We start from the raw sequence: 17,635 nt of genomic DNA, 5'->3' as shown, positions 1-17,635 counted from the left end.
TGAAGTGTGTGTGTGTGTGTGTGTGTGTGTGTGTGTGTTGGGGGCGGGGGGGGGGGGGGGAGAGCGGGGAGGTAGAAGACAACCCAGGAAGCTATTTGCAAAGAGCTGGACAGCCAGGCTTTTGATGTCATTGCACTAGGACCATTAAATTTGATTGGGGGTCCAGAGGGGACAGATTCTGCTGAACGCTGTGCTTTGTAAATGAGGGGACAAAGTGTCACCGGGGCCCTCATGAATATGAAATACCCCGCGGCCCGCGCCCACATTTATTTGGATATCACAAACGCAGATGAATCTTGTCAGCGGCTAAACGAGTGTGGCATTTTTAATTCTGCTTAATTAAAAGAGAGAGAGAGAAAGGAATAAGTGATCAACAACGGAGGATGAGGTCTTGTTGACATCCGAGGTCAGTTGACAGGTCTTTCTATCTGCCCAGATTGCCTCACAAGCCTGCGTCCATCAGGATTTTAGAATTTTAACTCGATTCCGTTTATTGCCACAGTACAGTTTGTATGTTTTATACGGAGAGAGTGCTGAGGGTGAGGAGCCATCAATGCCGATATTTCTACAACTCTGGCTTATTTCCAGCAGTTATATTTTGAAGGAATTGTGACACAGATGCCAAGATATTTCCTCACATCAGATGTGGACTCTCAGCTCCTCACCTCTATTTAACTCCTCTATTGACTTCCTCCTCAGGGCTCAGCACTGTGTTTAGAGATTACTGACAAACCTCCTCCTGATGCCTCTCTCTCTTTCTCTCTCTCTCTCTCTCTCTCTCTCTCTCTCTCTCTCTCTCTCTCTCTCTCTCTCTCTCTCTCTTTCTCCCTCTCTCTCTCTCTCTCTCTCTCTCAATCCCCCCAGCCTCTCCTCTTCACCTCTCTCTCCCTGAGCCCTCCCCACCTCTCATCTTTTTTCTCTCTCATGTCACCAGTCAGCAGAGGAGTTAATAAGGATGTACAATTACATTTCTCTGCTCCATTCAAACAAAGCTTCTGTTCAGGAAACAAATGTAATGACAAAAGTCTACCCCCCCCCCCCCCCCCCCGAGGACAACTGTGATGTCACTTGTTATCAATTTCATGTCATCACTACTAGCTATAAACTTTACTTATTCATTTAATTAATTTCAGTTTTGAGGTTTACTGATTAGGAAACAATAAAGCTGGGAATCCAACCCCCGTCTTGTCTCGGACGTCTCGTCTCTCTGCCGTCTCAACACTACAAATAAAGCATAAAAATTAAGTAGAATAAAGAAGAGCAGCTTCTTATTACACTATCCAAACATTTGACTATCTAAAGCTGTGTAGCAAGTAATCCATTAAGAGTAATGCATTACTTGCTACACAGCTAATTATCATGCAGTTGCCAGATATGGCTCGGTATCTCCCTGCCTCAACAAAAGTCCATCTGAAATATGGTGCTAAAGTTTGCCCTGTCCTTCTTGGTAGCAGAGCCATCCTCTGTCCTGTTGCGTTTTGCCAATTAAAGCGGGTTCCCACTGTTTGAGCAGCGGGCTGGCGGCTCCTGGCACCGCAGCCCCTGCCAGGCCGCACTGTGACTTCCGACCCCACACAGATGGGCCCGCAAGCAAATACTCTTGCACATGGCTGGACGCCGCCCCAGTCAGAGTGGCAGCGTGGACACGGAGGTCGGCCCACTGGCCACCGCGGGTCCTGGGGGTGGCCGCCGCTGACAGGGCCCAAATGCTCGAGTAGCGGGGGGTGCTTTCTGGGGAGCCCCTGGCCAGCACCCCTTTCCCAGCAGGAAGATCTGCCGCCTCGCCTCCTGAATATTCATGGCCGCATGGCTATTGTGACAGAGTGAGAGCGGGAGGCGACGAATCAAGTTGCCTGTGTGTGTGTGTGTGTGTGTGTGTGTGTGTGTGTGTGTGTGTGTGTGCACGCAGTCGCACACACAAACACACACACACACACACACACACACACACACCCCTCTAACTAGCAAGCATGGCAGATTTCCTTTGATTTATTCATTTTTAAGTTGTGGTGCTGTCATTTGCCCGATTGATCAGCAAATTTTTCCGGTGTCTTAATACAGAATTCAGCAGTCCACCTGTGATACACCGTAGAATCCTGTTAATTTATCCATTTGTAGCTCGGATACTGTAGAAATGAAACCACATTCGTACACTCTCTGAGTTAAATTAAGTGTGGGGTTGGATGATATTAATGTGATTGTGTGTGTGTGTGTGTGTGTGTGTGTGTGTGTGTGTGTGTGTATGTATTCCAGACATCCCGGTGATTCCGGACCTTGATGAAATACAGGAGGAAGACTTAACCATGCAAATCGCAGCCCCTCCCAGGTACAGGACCCTTCACACATCTCAGTGTTGTACACACCACCGGCCAAAGACCCAAGACCCACCTGCCTCCCGTGTGCTTAGATGAGGGACACAAGTTGAGGAGTTTTCTTCTTCCAGTGTTGACTTTTGACTTGTTACCTGTCCTCCACTGGTGGCATTGCAAAGTATCTTGGCACTTTGGGCAGTAATAACAGTAGGGTGTGATTTATGCGGCCGCGTTAGTGGCGCTCTTACTAACAGGGGCCCTTTGATTTACAGGGCAGTGAGAGACACCACGACATGTGTCGGCTATGTAGCAAGGCTATGACAGCGCTGGAGGTTATTAGGCAGGGGCTCGCTCTCTGTGCGAGATAATATCCACATTGAACTCATTGCGGGGGCAATGTAGCGTGTAATGTGCAGTAAGTAGGACTGGCATGCACTACTAGGCCCTGGCCACTTTGAGAGCCCCCCTCTTAATTCCAACCCGCAGATAAGCAGCTGGGTTTCAATTTGAGGCGGTTACCACTTGGCACCCATCTCTCCCCCTCACCCTGGTCTTTAATGAAGTCTCGGTGCTTTGTTTAGCACCGAGTTCAAACTTCTCCAGAGTCACTTTTCGCTGTCCTGCTTCACGTGCAACCTGCAAGCAGTGCAGTACCACTGTCGACTTGTTGTTTAGTTATTGCTATTTCCCGCGGCATGTCGTACATACTTACAGAGGCTCAGAACGTTGCTCAGAACTGGGTTTTATTGCATCAGTAGTTGAGTTTGAGTTGTAGTTCCTCAACTTCCTCTGTCCTCACCCTTTAGCATCCAGGTGAATCGAGTAATGACCTACAGAGATTTGGACAATGACCTGAAGTCCTACTCTGCCTTTCAAACATTGGTAAGTCAAATTCTCTAGTTTTCCTGTCTCTGTAAAAACCTTCTAACCCCTTTTCACCTGAAGGTGTTCTATTTGGGTTATAGCCAGTACCCCCCTCTCTTTCTCTCTCACTCTCTCACACTCACACACGCAAAAACACTCACACTCACACCGTTTCAGACCCGTGTTTGTGCAAGCTAAGTAGATTCTATTGTGATCTTCCTTTAGGACGGAGAGATTGACTTGAGGCTCCTCACCAAGGTTTTAGCACCGGAGCAGGAGGTGAGGGAGGTGAGTGGGTTCTTAGTAAATATAGCTTGTGTGCTCCCAGAGAGGGGCCTGTCCAGCTGTTTCTAGAGCACCTGGGGAGGTCGCCACTCTGCCTCCCAGGTAATCAAGATTTATGATGTGTACATTAACACCCTCTGCTCCTTCCCACCTCCTTCTGCTCTCTCTCTCTCTCTCTCTCTCTCTCTCTCTCTCTCTCTCTCCCCCTCTTGCGCTACTTTCTTCCATTGTCTGCTCTCTCTCTCTCTATCTTGCTTTCTCTCCCTCTCGACTCTGAGAGTATACAAATGCAACCAAATGGAAAGTTACTAATGGATAAATTGACACTGAGGATGTCATTGAGTAACTCTCTCTGTCTGTCTCTGTCTGTCTCTCTCTGTGTCTCTCTAGGAGGATGTGTGTTGGGACTGGGATCATCTGTTTACCGAGGTGTCCTCGGAGCTGCTGACGGAATGGGATCAAGGAGAGAACGAGGAGCAGGCCACTTTGCCCGGCACGTGAGCGGGGCGCGGCCCGGGCCGGGACCTCGGGTACGTCTCCTTGCTGGTTGCACACCTACGGCCGGCCAACCTTCACGTTTACCTTCGCCAGCTTCATGGTGTTTTTGTATTCAGAGTTTATATTTTGTACAAAAAAAACAACAATTATTTATTGCTTTTAAAAAAACTAAAAATACGTATTGGCGTTGCGTTCTTCCGCCCTGCCTCTGTTGTTTGTCATCCTGTGTGGGCATTCAGTTCAGTTTCACCTGTTATTTCTTTAACTTAAACAGCCGAAAGGCAAACTGACTTTTGTCTTAAGAACCACTCTGGAATGAGCTGACAGATACAAATGCCCTTCCTGTACAGCTGGCACTATCAACCCCCTCATACAAGTCCAAGGTTGATAATCAGCTAAGCTGAAATCCACTTGATTGTGTTCAAATTAACATTCCTCATTAAAGCCTACAACCTTATTGTTATTGACTCTGCCATTGACTTTATCTTGCAGCTCTTTGATAGAAGCAGCCCCTACTTCTCTATTATCTCAAATGCATTGAACAGGGTTCCTATTGACACCTGAGGGATTAGCATACATTATGCTTCTTTTTTTTTTTTTACTGGATAAGGAGGTATGGATCTACGTCTGGACTAAGATGGCCGCCGGTGGCAGGTGTCTGCTCGTCAAACTTAAATCAACAGCTTCTTCTTACCTATATATGGCTGGAACCAAGACACCATAGAACTCTTGCGCCTCACTAGGTCCAGGATGTTGTCCCGTTTAAAAATCTATCCTGATTGGCTCATACACACACCACCCTTAAATATTGAATGTGTTATTGCCAGTCTCCTGGTGGTTATACTACGAGTTTAACACACATGCGGCTACTGTGTATCTGTATCAGCATTCAGCATTGTCTTTGGCACATGTGTGTGAATATAAATGCGCGCCTCTGAAGTCGGGCCGGGCCTATTAGTGAAACAGGTGTAACATTTACAGACTGTGATTAGGTTTATTTCTGAGGCACAGGGTGGTCTCAAGACGTTCGGGGGATGCACACCGAAATCCTCAAGGACATACGATCCATGCATCTAACAGCTCAATTACTGGCCATCACAAACACACTGGGATGGGATGAGCGTATACCTCAGGACGAACTTGTCACAAAGGATATTCGTGCGTATAATAATCTGTCTGTAGTGTGATGACATATTTGAAGCCAGACACTCAAAACGCAGTGTGGGCTCGCTTCGTCTCTCTATCACACATACAAACACTTATTTTTTCTTTTTTTTTTAACAGTCCCCCACAATTGGCTTATTTAACCGGCCTTAATGAATTCTGCCCATATGCCCCGAGCAGCTGCCGCATTGCCCCTTCCTCCCACCCCCGCCGAGCCGCGAAGTGCCCATCCATGTAGAGACAACCTCTAGCTGTCTCTGTGGAGAATGGCTGAGCCTGCCACTCCTTCGCTGGCACCGGGCCGCCGCCGTCTGAGGCGGACGGCAAGCGGGCCGAGGGGCTCAGATTAAGGCCCGGCGATCACGGGTCTGCGGCCGGGCTCGGCTTATTGGCCACGCCGGCGATAGATCATAGAGGGGATTAGAGAGGGAGAGAGGAAAGAGGTTCCAGAGACTCTGTTTGGCATGTGTCTGCATCCAGCTTCTCAAAGTGACCTCTCTCTCCTCCATCTCTCTCATCCTCCTCCTCCTCCCTCGGTCTCTCTTCCCCCTGCATCCTCCTCCTTCGTACCCTGCCCGTCTCTCTGCTTGTATCTCCTGATGCAGCAGCAGCGCACGGGGCTCAGGATGACCTCTCGGCGTCTGGGTGCAGTGAATTTAATCACGTCAAACCAACTGTAACATATACGTTATTCCAAGTGAGAACGACAGTCTTGTACCTAGAGGTCCTTGTGGCGACGGGCTGCAGAAGAACACGGTGTCACCGCGAGGTGAGACGAGTCTGAGGCCACACTCGTTCTTGTTCTATAAATGCCTTCTAGAATTAGTAGTTCTCAAACGTTTTCGTACCAAGGACCCCCAAATTGATTTAAGATGTCCCATCTTTGTAGAGAAGAGTCCCATTTGAAAATGTTTTGTGCCAGGGATCCCCAGATTTTCTAAATGTTCAGAAATAGCAGATTGATAGCTTGCAGTAGCTGGCACACACAAAGTGAAGCGCTGTGAGCTTGTATATCTGCTATTTTTCGAATAGCCAACACTAAAATCTAAAATGACACAGATGCTTTCCTGATGAGTATACAGGCCTCACCCAGTGTTGACGGTGTCATTTGTTCACTGACATTTTTCTATTAACAAAATGGCGCCATTACTGCCGTAAAATCTAGATTACGACTATGCATTCCTGTAGAACGTGATAGTTTGTTCAAAATCATAATGATAATGGCAAGACGTTCCAACAAAGTACTTTTGATTTGATAATAGGATAGACGCTGTTGCTACATGTGTGGCGGAATGACTTCTGAGACCTTTTTATTTATTTAGGAAACGAGGCTTTCTCGTGTGACTCTACATTGGCTATTTTTAAAGCAGCGTTTTCTCTATTGAAGTTCAACTGTAAAAACCGTCAGGCCAGCTGAGCACAGGCAGTTCTCAGACCGTGGAGTTTAAAGGGGCCCTTTATCTGTGTTTTTATTGGATCCCTTAGTGGAAATGACTTTTCATTTTGTGGCAAAGAAAACAAGCGGGGGAAGTAATACAATTTTAATAAAAAAAACTGACCCAGGCCTCCTTAAAAATGTTTTTTCCTTCTGGTTGTCGGGGCTTCTGGCTCTAATGTATTTTGATACAGGGCGCTAATTGGAAGCGCGTAGAATAGCGATAATATGCTTCCAACTCCGCCTAATATGCCGTGGCGTTGACAGAAGTTTATACATCTTATCTGGTCTCAATATCTGCCTTCCATATGGCCCAAAAGCAATATGCTGATGTGTAATTAAAGCGTTAAGAAAATGGGGAGATGTGGAGATAGCTGGGGGCCCCCGTGCCGGGGCCCCTCAGTCACAGAGTAAGGGGTGAGGACAGACACGGCAAATCTCACGGGATATTAGGAGCGGCTCATTCCACCAGGGGCCACGCGCCTGTCACAGGCTCTGTCGCTGAGCAGGCCAACAGGGCAGCACTCAGGTGCCATGAACATGGCCAGGACTCGCAGTACTGCAGACCATTGATCTGCGCTCTCAAATAACCTTTTTTTTATTAAAGTATTATGTTTTACACGTTGATTTCAGAGTATATAGGTGTATACATGGTCAATTTGAATTCTGGTTGTATAGCCATGAATGCAAATGCAACCATATTCTAATGGATTCCGTGTCCTTTGAAACCAACAAAAAAAACGGTTGTTTAGACCCAGTATTGATTTGCAACAAAGACTCCATGATATTTCAAGTTTAAAGGAGAAGTCCTCGCCACAGAACTGAGAGCACCAGATCAATATCATTTTTTGATCAAAAGGGCATTTGCCTTTGAAAGAAGTCGATTAAACGGATGTTTTATTTTCCTTTAGATTACTACACTGCACCTTAAAGACCCCAGGGGATCTTTGTGTGTCTAGGAATGACTATTTGCTCCCAGATAGACAATGACAGTGGTACATTTAAGGCCCATGCAAAGTTTGATGGGCTGAAAAAGTATTTTCAGTTTTGTCTGGGCCATTTTTCCTACTCTTGCAAATATTCTGTTGCTCCTAAGTCCTTTCTTGTTTACCCCAGGTGGGCCAGAACATGAAGTGACGGGGACAGTGGCAGCTTGGAATGCCCAGGGGCATGGTCCAGCCGTCATGTTGTCAGAGGACCAGAGAAGGAGATTTTTTTTCTTTTAAGAAGAAAACAAAAGCCCTGTTCTTTTTGTAACAATGAGATTGAGGCTGAATTCATTATTAATATTATTATTCCCTCCTTTCTTTCTCATCGTATGTTTTTGGCGCACGCGGGGGACGGGAGGCAAGACGGGGGTTTTGAACGTGAAATACAGTCGGGCTCCACATTTGTCATGTATTTTATTATTTCCTCTCTTCACCTCTCAGTCCTGCGTGCGAGGCCCTTCATTTTTCACATGAGTGGTTTTCTTATCATTGTGGGTGCTCTCCGCTGGCCTACGAGTGACTTAAAGGCAATAAAACACAAAACATTCTGTAAAACACGGGCGACTCTCTCGTTGTGGAGGCCCTCCGACGCCTCTCTGGGAAATTATGATAATAACTCAGTGGTGGCTGGAGTGGCCGGGGCACTGGGAGGGCTGGGGGGGAGTAGGGGAGGGGGCTGGGTGGGTGAGGGGACAGGGATCACCGAAGCCTTATGAGCAGGGACAGGTCAAGGTGGGCCGTTCGGCCGCAGCAGCGCCAACCCCCGCGCCCCCCCCCCGCCACCGTCATAAACTCTCTCCATCACGCAGGACGCTGGCTGCAGCCATGTGTGCAGCAGAACCTCTTTGTCTTGTAGCCGCCGGCGATAAAGTAAGGGCTGATGGGAGAGCAGTTGTGTGCCCCTCCCCGCCCCCGCAGCCCTTGGCAGTGGTGAGGTCAGCCCGGGGAGCTTATCGCCGTGGCCAATGGAGGAAAACGCCTGAGTCAACACAACTCCGGCCGTTTGCCCTCCGAGGGACGGCAACATTCAACACTTCGACGGCCGTTGTACTTTGAACTTGGGTACTTTATATTTTGGGTTTTCTTACGAGACGAAGAGGCACGAGGCGGCGATTGCACCTCTATCAGCAACCTCTTAGTAGTTTGTTGTTCAGTGCTAAAGCGGTGGATGGGTCAGGAAATGGATGGCTGCAGGAGAGGGTGAAAAGATGGAGCGAGGAGGGAGGGAGGACCGAGATGTAAGCCCCCCCGTTGCACCTCTAAAGTGTGTGAATGAGAAGGGGGGGGGGGGACACAGGAAGTGGGCGCGTGCACTCCACCAATGAGGTGCTGACAGAGGGGATTGAGGGGCTGAGATCACACCTGCTGCAGCGCAGCACCTGCCCAGCAGGGGCTCCGCTATACGATTCTCCGGCTTCTTCTGGCATCTGTGATGATGGGGGCCTGCAGGCCGCTCCCACATCCACCCTCCGGCTCCACCACCTCCTTGCCCCGCGGAGGAGAAGGCAGGAGCCGGAGGCTCCATCTGCCGAGGGCTCGCGGTGGTCTCGGCGGCCCGCCTGGGGTAGAGGGGGGTTGAGGGGGAGTGCCGGGGCCTGCGTGACTCTGCCATGGGGGTCTCACAGTGGTAGAACACAGCGTGTCGCATCACACATCACATGCCAGCTGGCCAGACTCACTCCACCATAAACAGAGACTAATGACCACTCCACACACACACGCGCGTGTGCGCGCATGTACGCACGCTCATGCACACGCACACACACAGCCCTAGGAATGATGTGGGGAGGTAAGAAGATTCAGCTGTGTGCACAATTTTAGTTTTGTCATTGAAGAAAGATAGTTATAAATATACATGGATAGATGTGACGGAAGAAAATGAACTCTGTATGTCTTTAAGTTCCAGAGGTTAACTCCAGACCACCTCTGAAAAGCTAGTGGGCCAAACTCCTTCGATGGCGGAAGCTGTCACAAATGGGCAGACAATTGTTCAAGTCGCTCCGGTCCGAGTCCCAAGTCATTTGGTCCCAAGTCCAAGTCGAGTCCCAAGTCTTTCTGTTGTGGGCAAGTCAAGCCGAGTCACAAGTCGAGTCACAAGGTTGTGTCAAGTCTAGAATTTGAATTTTGTTATTTGTCATGTGACTTGTCATGATTATGAATTGATTACCCAGGACCGAATGGAAACAAGACAGCAAGGACTTTTTTCAGTGATCCCTTTTTGATCAGTGTTTGACTGTACCCTATACCGATTACATTTCTGCCAATAAAGTATTCAATCAATGAATCAATAGATATTCCCCACTGTATTTCACTGTACTATGGCTCCCCCTAATGGCCGTTTTGTCCCTGTACGCTGGAGCAGAGGCAGTGCAATCTGCGCATGCTCACAACTGTCACTGTGCGCGTGTTGACACTAGTTTACAGACACAACTTCACACTTAGTTAGTACATATGGAAATATGGAATATACAATTGGATCTGGGTGTCTTTCAGCAACACTAACTCAAAGGTAGGAAGCAACTTTTCAATCTACTGCAGCTGTGTGGTGAAAATAAAGGATTTGCCTTAGTGTGCGAGTGGAGTTGCGCTGCACACCGACGCTGTATTCAAATACCATATGCTCGGAAACAAAACAAGTCACAAGTCATCTTGTCTCGAGTCGAGTCGAGTCGGGAGTCATTGGCTAGCAAGTCGGAGTCAAGTCTCAAGTCTCGTTGGTCTTTTACCTTCCAAGTCCGAGTCGAGTCGCAAGTCTTTACATTCAAAGTCCGAGTCGAGTCGCAAGTCGTCAAATATGCGACTAGAGTCAGACTCGAGTCGAGTCACTATGACTCGAGTCCAATTGTCTGCAAATGGGATGCTGCTGATGGAGCATCTCAAGCAACTACTGTTTCCACTGGTCCTCTGTGATCGCTGGTTCCACTGGTCTGCTGTCTGTGGTCGCTGGTTCCACTGGTCTGCTGTCTGTGACCACTGGTTCCACTGGTCTGCTGTCTGTGACCGCTGGTTCCACTGGTCTGCTGTCTGTGATCGCTGGTTCCACTGGTCAGCTGTCTGTGATCGCTGGTTCCACTGGTCTGCTGTCTGTGATCGCTGGTTCCACTGGTCTGATGTCTGTGGTCGCTGGTTCCACTGGTCTGCTGCCTGTGATAGCTGGTTCCACTGGTCTGCTGTCTGTGATTGCTGGTTCCACTGGTCTGCTGTCTGTGATAGCTGGTTCCACTGGTCTGCTCGCTGTAATCGCTGGTTCCACTGGTCTGATGTCTGTGATCGCTGGTTCCACTGGTCTGCTGTCTGTGATTGCTGGTTCCACTAGTCTGCTGTCTGTGATCGCTGGTTCTTCTACGTTTTGCTGTGATCACTGGTCCGCTCAGGCTGACAAAGCTCTCATCTGGCATCTCTGCAATGGTGGCGTTATTATTTACAGTCTATCTAATCTAATAGTGCCTCAAACCGTCAATCAGTGTTGTCTCCTCCACCTGCTTCCTGGATCTCCTTGGCCCAATGCAAAGCGTTCTGGCTGAAGCAGGTCGTTCTGACTTTCCTGTCTCCGGACTCAAGGACTCACTGGATGACTTTGTGTCTTTGGACGTCCTCCCTGTCCTCGGTCATTCAGGATCTCCTCGTCTAGGTCAACTTGTACCAGCACTGCTCACATTTCTCAAACATTTCCCCCTCATTCAATCAAATTACAAATATTTTTAGCATCCACCACTAGATAATTTCATATGTCCCGCTGTCTCATTTGACGTTTTGCCCCAACGTCCCCAACACATGCATTCATATATATATATAAATAAATAAATATTATATATAGGGATATAAATAAATATATCAAAAGGAGAGGAGTAATGTGACATTGAGTGTTATTCCCCCGTTAGGCGGGGAGAGGTATAGGGAGGTCACCCGTCTACGCTAAACCCACTGGCAGCCCAGGGCCCGCTGGTCCACTGGAGTGACTTAGCTTCATCTACAAACTCGCAATAAATATCTAGCCATCATTTATTTTAATTCACTCCTTTCTTGCTCAGACGGAATGGATTCTTAACCTTGTAGGACAAGGACACCCGCATTGCTGGCTGCCTTGCCTTAGCCGCTAAATTATTCTTCATTCTTCTGGGGGAAGAGAAGGGGGGGGGGGGAAGGAGTCAGGGCGTTGCTCAAACTGTCAGCTCCAATGAAAACGCACGCCCGAAAACATTGTCACTGAACCCCTGGACGGGAAAAAGAAGGGGAGTGGGCAGTAAAAGAGAGAGAGAGTGAAGCCTAAATTGTATTTTTTCTGACGTCGGTGTCGCTCGCCCCCAAAAGAACTGATCCTCAATGCGACTGTTTCGGGAGGTGACACCGGCATGTGACGAAATATAATTTAGGCTTGAGAGAGGAAGAGTGAGATGGGGGAAATGAGAGAGCGGGTTTCGGGGGAGTGTGGGGTAAGGGGGGGGCCGGGGGTGGTTGGAGTCGGCGGCCTCCAGAGTGATTTATTTGCCAAATCAGGACACAATGAGTCGATTATGAGTCCTCTAATAAGAGAGAGTGTTTGGGGACCCGCTAATTGGGCGTGATTGAGTTGCAGTCTGGGAGCCGGGCGAACAGGGAACCTGCTCGGCGGCTGTCATGCAATCATCAGCTAATCAGAGCTTTGAAATTAAAACTGCGTGTTTAGGGTAGAGGAGGGGATAATGGCGGGGAAACGCCTGCCGTGTGAGCTGTGTTTGTGTGGATGACAGCGGAGGCCGAGAGTGTATACATGTCCATGTGTCGTTTGTATTTGTTTGTTTTGTGCGTGTGTGTGCGTGTGTGTGTGTGTGTGTGTGTGTGTGTGTGTGTGAGACTGTGTGTGTGTGTGTGTGTGTGTGTGTGTGTGTGTGTGTGAGACTGTGTGTGTGTGTGTGTGTGACTGTGCGTGTGTGTGTGGCCCCTCATCTCTGACTAGTCTGTGCAGCTCTTGATGAGGACAGTGAAGGACCTCCCAGTAATCAGAACAGCTCTGTGGCTGATAGACTGCTACAGTGTATGCACAGTACACACACAGTCAAATCCTCAGTGTTCATTTAACCAGACGGTTCCATTAGTGCACTCTCTCAAGAGTTACAGATGGAGAAATGAACACTGAGGGTTTTACTGTGCGTGTGTGTGTGTGTGTGTGCTGCATGCATGAATATCAGATTTTATTTGAACACCATGATTCCACGGCGAGATGTAGTGTTATACAATTTAATCTCCCCAGAGACTTCAATTACTGCTTCCGTGTGCAACAGTCAACTTCTGACATTTCTGAATCCTACTTTTTCCTGAATGAATTCATTTATTCATTTGTTTCATTGTTAGTGGGGGGAAAAGGTAGATGTGGCTCTGCGTTCAATGTTCACAGTCAGGCAGTGATAAACTGTTTAATGTCAAATTGTGAGAATTTCACTTTCACATATAATATTCAAATTATTTAAATGAAACATTATATCACGGTGTACTTATTGGACCATGATTCAATATTGCAATTTTCCATCAGTTTGTTTAAGTAGAAAGGGTGAAAGGGTTTTAATCAATGATAAGTCATGTAGTAAAATAATTAGGTAATTTGTAAAACACTAAAAAAATAATTAAATAATAAAGGCCCTTAAAAAAAAGATTGAGTATAAATATCAGACTTCTCATTCATGTAGTCCACATCCACTTCCTTAGAAACACATCAAACGTGTTTGAATGGTATTATCTCTGACCACCTGGGGGCAGTGTTTATCTGCAAAGCGTTGGGACTCGTGAAACTAAACAGACGGGACTTATTGATATCAGGGGCTTTTATGGTGCCATGCTTTTCAAAGACTTTTGTTGCACAATATTGTGATGTGATATTAACTAGCATGCAGTGCAGTTAGACCGTTTACAATGGACTTCAAATGAAAGCAATTTCTTTTTTCTTTTTTTTAAGTTTTGGGCTATTTGGCATTTTTTTTTAACCTAATATTGTAATAGAGTTATATAGAAGGCCTGCAGTGAAATTATCATACTGTCACTTATTTATTTATTAAAATATAAGTAACCTAGCTAGGTCAGACAGTATGTATACATTTATTTATCAACCAATAATTTACAATTATTCTTAAACCATTGACTCTCAAATAAACTCAACATTCATTTAGACAGGGGAAAAATTGTTCATTATTGTGTCATAATCCAAAAATCACAATTATGTTGTTTAATCCCTCTCTCATATGCACCTGGATATTTATTTATTGTTACATTTTGGTGCACAGATACTACAGTGAACTATAGTGCATTACTACACTGATTTGGAGTAATAAAGTTAAATAAAACTAATGAAATGAAACAAAACATACAGTGATGGCCTATAGGGTGAGACTTTTAATTAATTTTGCAGCATTTATCCAGAGGCATTGTAATGCGACGTTGAGTACTCTGAAGCCATAGCCTATATATGAATTGTATGTATTATTATTACAACTAAAGGGACATTATCTATCCTACAAACAAAAACAAAATAGAATTGCCCATAATTTATCATCTAAAATTATTAAATGGTTCTATTGATCTAGCCAGAGAGCGAGAGAGCGAGTGTGTGTGTGTGTGTGTGTGTGTGTGTGTGTGTGTGTGTGTGTGTGTGTGTGTGTGTGTGTGTGTGTGTGTGCTTTTGAATTACAATTTGTATGGTTTGCAATCCACTACATACTTTAACATTCCATAGAGAACACATTTACAATCAGATATTGTATGCCTGAGATCCACTCCACAATAAGCTTCCTTCTGAAAATATCATTGAGCTAATTGAGGTTTTTTATTTCTTTACTCCTTAAAGGCTCCCTTGTTTCTTGGCTTTCCCTGGAAAAATTACTCGAAAGACAGATCAAATACACACAATGTTGTATTTCTTTCAATCCTCCCCAGCCCCTTGTCTAATTGTAAATGCACCTTACATCTAAAACAGGGGGCCTCACTGTAACATTTTGAAGTGGGTTTAGGCATAAATGGGATTAATTCCCAAAGAATGTCCTTTGCTCTTCCTCCTATAATTTCATTTGCAGGGTCCACAGGATGAATAGCCAAGCAGGCAGCGAGGTGGAACATCAGGACAGGCCGCGCGGGGCCGTCCTGCTGTTCCCCTGCCTTCAGGTTCTGTTACCTTGATAATGTCACTGCTGCAGGAGACACGCCGCCCACCGTACAGGACACCAGGAATCCAATTATCCTGCTTCTAATGTGTGGGAATTTTTATGCTCTCATTTCCTTAGACTCGGGGCTCCTGTTCCACCTCGGGGCCATGCCTATACCTGTCCTGGGAACAAGATATTCAGGTATTATTATTATTATTATTATTTATTATTATTATTACCTGCAGAACCTGCAGCCAAAATGTACATTGGCTATTGATTGAAAACGGCAGACCTTGGTTTTTCACGGAATTCAAAAATAAATTTGAGTTTAAAGTTGAGGAAATAAGTTCAAGGTTTAGGACTCTTGTATTTGTTGAAAGAAACAATCATTTACTTTTATGAATGATGCCCTTTTTGTGCTCATTCAAGTGATCAAAAGTCCATGAACAAGTCTACTGCACAAGGAGTCTGACAGATGTACTGTATAATATGAATGCACACACACACACACACACACACACACACAGTCACACGTTTGTATTATCATATTTGTGAGGACATCGAAAACGTAGGATGCAATAGCCGAGAACAGCTGAGAAATTGCAGATCTACAAGCTTGCAATGTTGTGACCTTGTAGATCAGCTATTTTGCCAGAGGTGTGCGACGCCGCATGCAACTACATGAATCGGCGTACTAACCTCTAAATGCCTAACCCTAATCCCAACCTGAAGTCTAAATTTAAACACAAGGCCCTCACAAGTATATTAATACAAGCACACACACACACACACACACACACACACACACACACACACACACACACACACACACACACACACACACACACACACACACACACACTCACATCTGAGGGAAGAGGGACTAACTGGGTCTCAGTTTAGTCTTGAAGTCAGCCAAGTCATTGTGACGGCTGTATGGGCGCAGGACCCCCACCTGCCCCGGCCCCCCGACTGTTTTTGATTTAATTAAAAGGGAGAGGGCGCATCAATTTCAGCTGCGTGGCGGGGAGATGACAGTACACAAATTGAAAGTAAGCATCGCAGTGGAGCAGGGAGGGGGCTGGTCCATCATTAACATGGGAGACAATTCTGTGTGCAATGTAACAAGATTAGAAACATTATTATCACTCCGGCGCTCGACATAAAGCCCCACCAGTGACAGAAGTGTGTGTGTGTGTGTGTGTGTGTGTGTGTGTGCGCGTGTGTGTGGTAACTGCAGCAAGGGAGCATTTTGATATTAGACATACAGTCCATAAAATGTGCACGCTTATGCTACCTGTGGAAATGTGTATCTTTGATACTTTATTTGATATTTCTGGAGTTACTGTATTTGATACTTTATTGGATCTCTTGGAGTTTATTTCCGGAGTTTACACCGCAGAGGAGCGATGATGTACAGTATCTGCATCCTAACCACATTAACCCTGGCCTCTCTATTTTCGGCAAATCCTCGAAAAAATGAAAGCATTTTCAACAATTTTTGTTGAAAATAATAATCGTCTGTTAAAAAAGCAGCAGATCTACAAGCTCACTTTGAACATTTTTTTAAAATCTTGAGAACTAACCGATTTAGGAGGCATTTGTAGATTCGGTTTGAATGAAATAGTAAAAAAAAAGGGGGGAAAAAGCAGATGTCCAAGCATCGCATTTGGCATCACATTTTGCTATCTGTCGGTGAAGCACAATATAGGTCTTAAGTGGTTAAGATACAGGTCCAGTTTTCTCCAGGATAGGATTTCCTTTCGGGGCTGATCCAAAGGAATGTGAATGGCTGCGGAGCTCCGAGGCCTGTTAATGAACAGTAAAGACAGATGAGCTGCTCTCATGCCAAGCAGGTCGCCTCAATTGGATTATTGAAGCCCAGATTGGGATGGATAGCTGTCTATGTGCCAAGGGCCCATTAGGTTGGCACGGCGACCACATGCCAATAGGACCGCACACGCAAAACAGGCTCGGGATTCTCTTGGGCTAATCTCAACGGCGCTCCAACGGCATTCATCACTCCAGCATTTATAAAGTATTCAAACAGTGGGCCGGCTAAAAGAAAAAAACTCTCAATATTGACTGATAAATATTCATGAGATGTGATACTCTGAATATTGGATAGTTGATTGAATATAGTCTAAAGTCTACTTTAGCACAATGTTTCATAAAAACAATATACCGGGTGTAATTTCATTTATTTATTTTGCTTTTAGCTGATCTGGTTCCATAGTATATATCATATTGCGTGTATTTATTGTAAATTTCCAAAGAGAACAGTGGTATGGGCATCCGGTAAACTATGCGATCTATCAGTGGCTGTCACGCCCTGCCTTATGAATGGAGAAGCTGTTCCAGTCCTACGGTGCATCCAGAGCGGCCCGTTGCGTTTAGCAGGCTGATGTCATGTTCTCCGCGGGGCGGTGATGGGCACCGCAGATGCGAACGGACACCAGGGGCCCTTCTCCAACCAACTATACAAATGGGCACAAGTGTGAGGAGCCGGGGAGATGTTATCAATCACCCTGAAGTCCCGGCGGAGGGCCCTGCTAGCGCTTGTGAAGAAAAGCAACACTCATAGTGATCCATATAAAAGACTGTGATGTATTAGAGCAGATGAGCAAGGGGGCCGACTGTGACACATGACTGACAGCTCATTTGACAGCCCCGGGAAAGTGTGTGCAGGGAACTTTCAATCTAATCTAATGCTGGGCAACGAATGGAATTGTGGTGTGAGATTATGTTTTCTGTGTTATACCACTCCCCCCACCCTCCTCCTCTAGGACAACATGGGTTGAATGGGATAGATATGATGTGGCTGACCTCTGCTCTACACGAGGCATCTGTACCTACACTACAACATGGGGCTCCAAACTAACTCTCAGACGAGGCCCAAATGAATCTCCCCCCAGTAGTCCACTTCAGTCCACTTGAGTTCAGTGAATCAGATTTCCCGAGAAAGGAAAACATAAAAAA

The 17,635-nt window shown here is 46.3% G+C and overlaps 1 protein-coding gene across 3 annotated transcripts in view; it reads left to right on the top strand.

Annotated features, from left to right (window-relative positions):
* The window catches only part of ift43 (intraflagellar transport 43 homolog (Chlamydomonas)), a 29,530-nt gene extending 14,679 nt beyond the window's left edge, over positions 1-14,851 (top strand). The window contains exons 6-10 of one of the 3 annotated variants that reach the window (XM_080783836.1): positions 2,254-2,326; positions 3,119-3,194; positions 3,402-3,464; positions 3,852-3,991; positions 14,795-14,851. In XM_080783836.1, coding sequence (XP_080639962.1) covers positions 2,254-2,326; positions 3,119-3,194; positions 3,402-3,464; positions 3,852-3,962 — 323 coding nt within the window. In that variant the 3' untranslated portion in view covers positions 3,963-3,991; positions 14,795-14,851. Of the gene's footprint in view, positions 1-2,253; positions 2,327-3,118; positions 3,195-3,401; positions 3,465-3,851; positions 4,097-14,794 lie in introns of those variants that run through there. The other 2 variants (XM_080783835.1, XM_080783837.1) reach the window with 2 other exon arrangements.
* Positions 14,852-17,635: the final 2,784 nt, after the last annotated feature.

The sequence above is a fragment of the Protomyctophum bolini genome, assembly GCF_963924005.1.
Source record: "Protomyctophum bolini genome assembly, chromosome: 15".
Classification (NCBI taxonomy): Eukaryota; Metazoa; Chordata; class Actinopteri; order Myctophiformes; family Myctophidae; genus Protomyctophum; species Protomyctophum bolini.
This window is presented reverse-complemented; position numbering and strand designations above follow the sequence as displayed.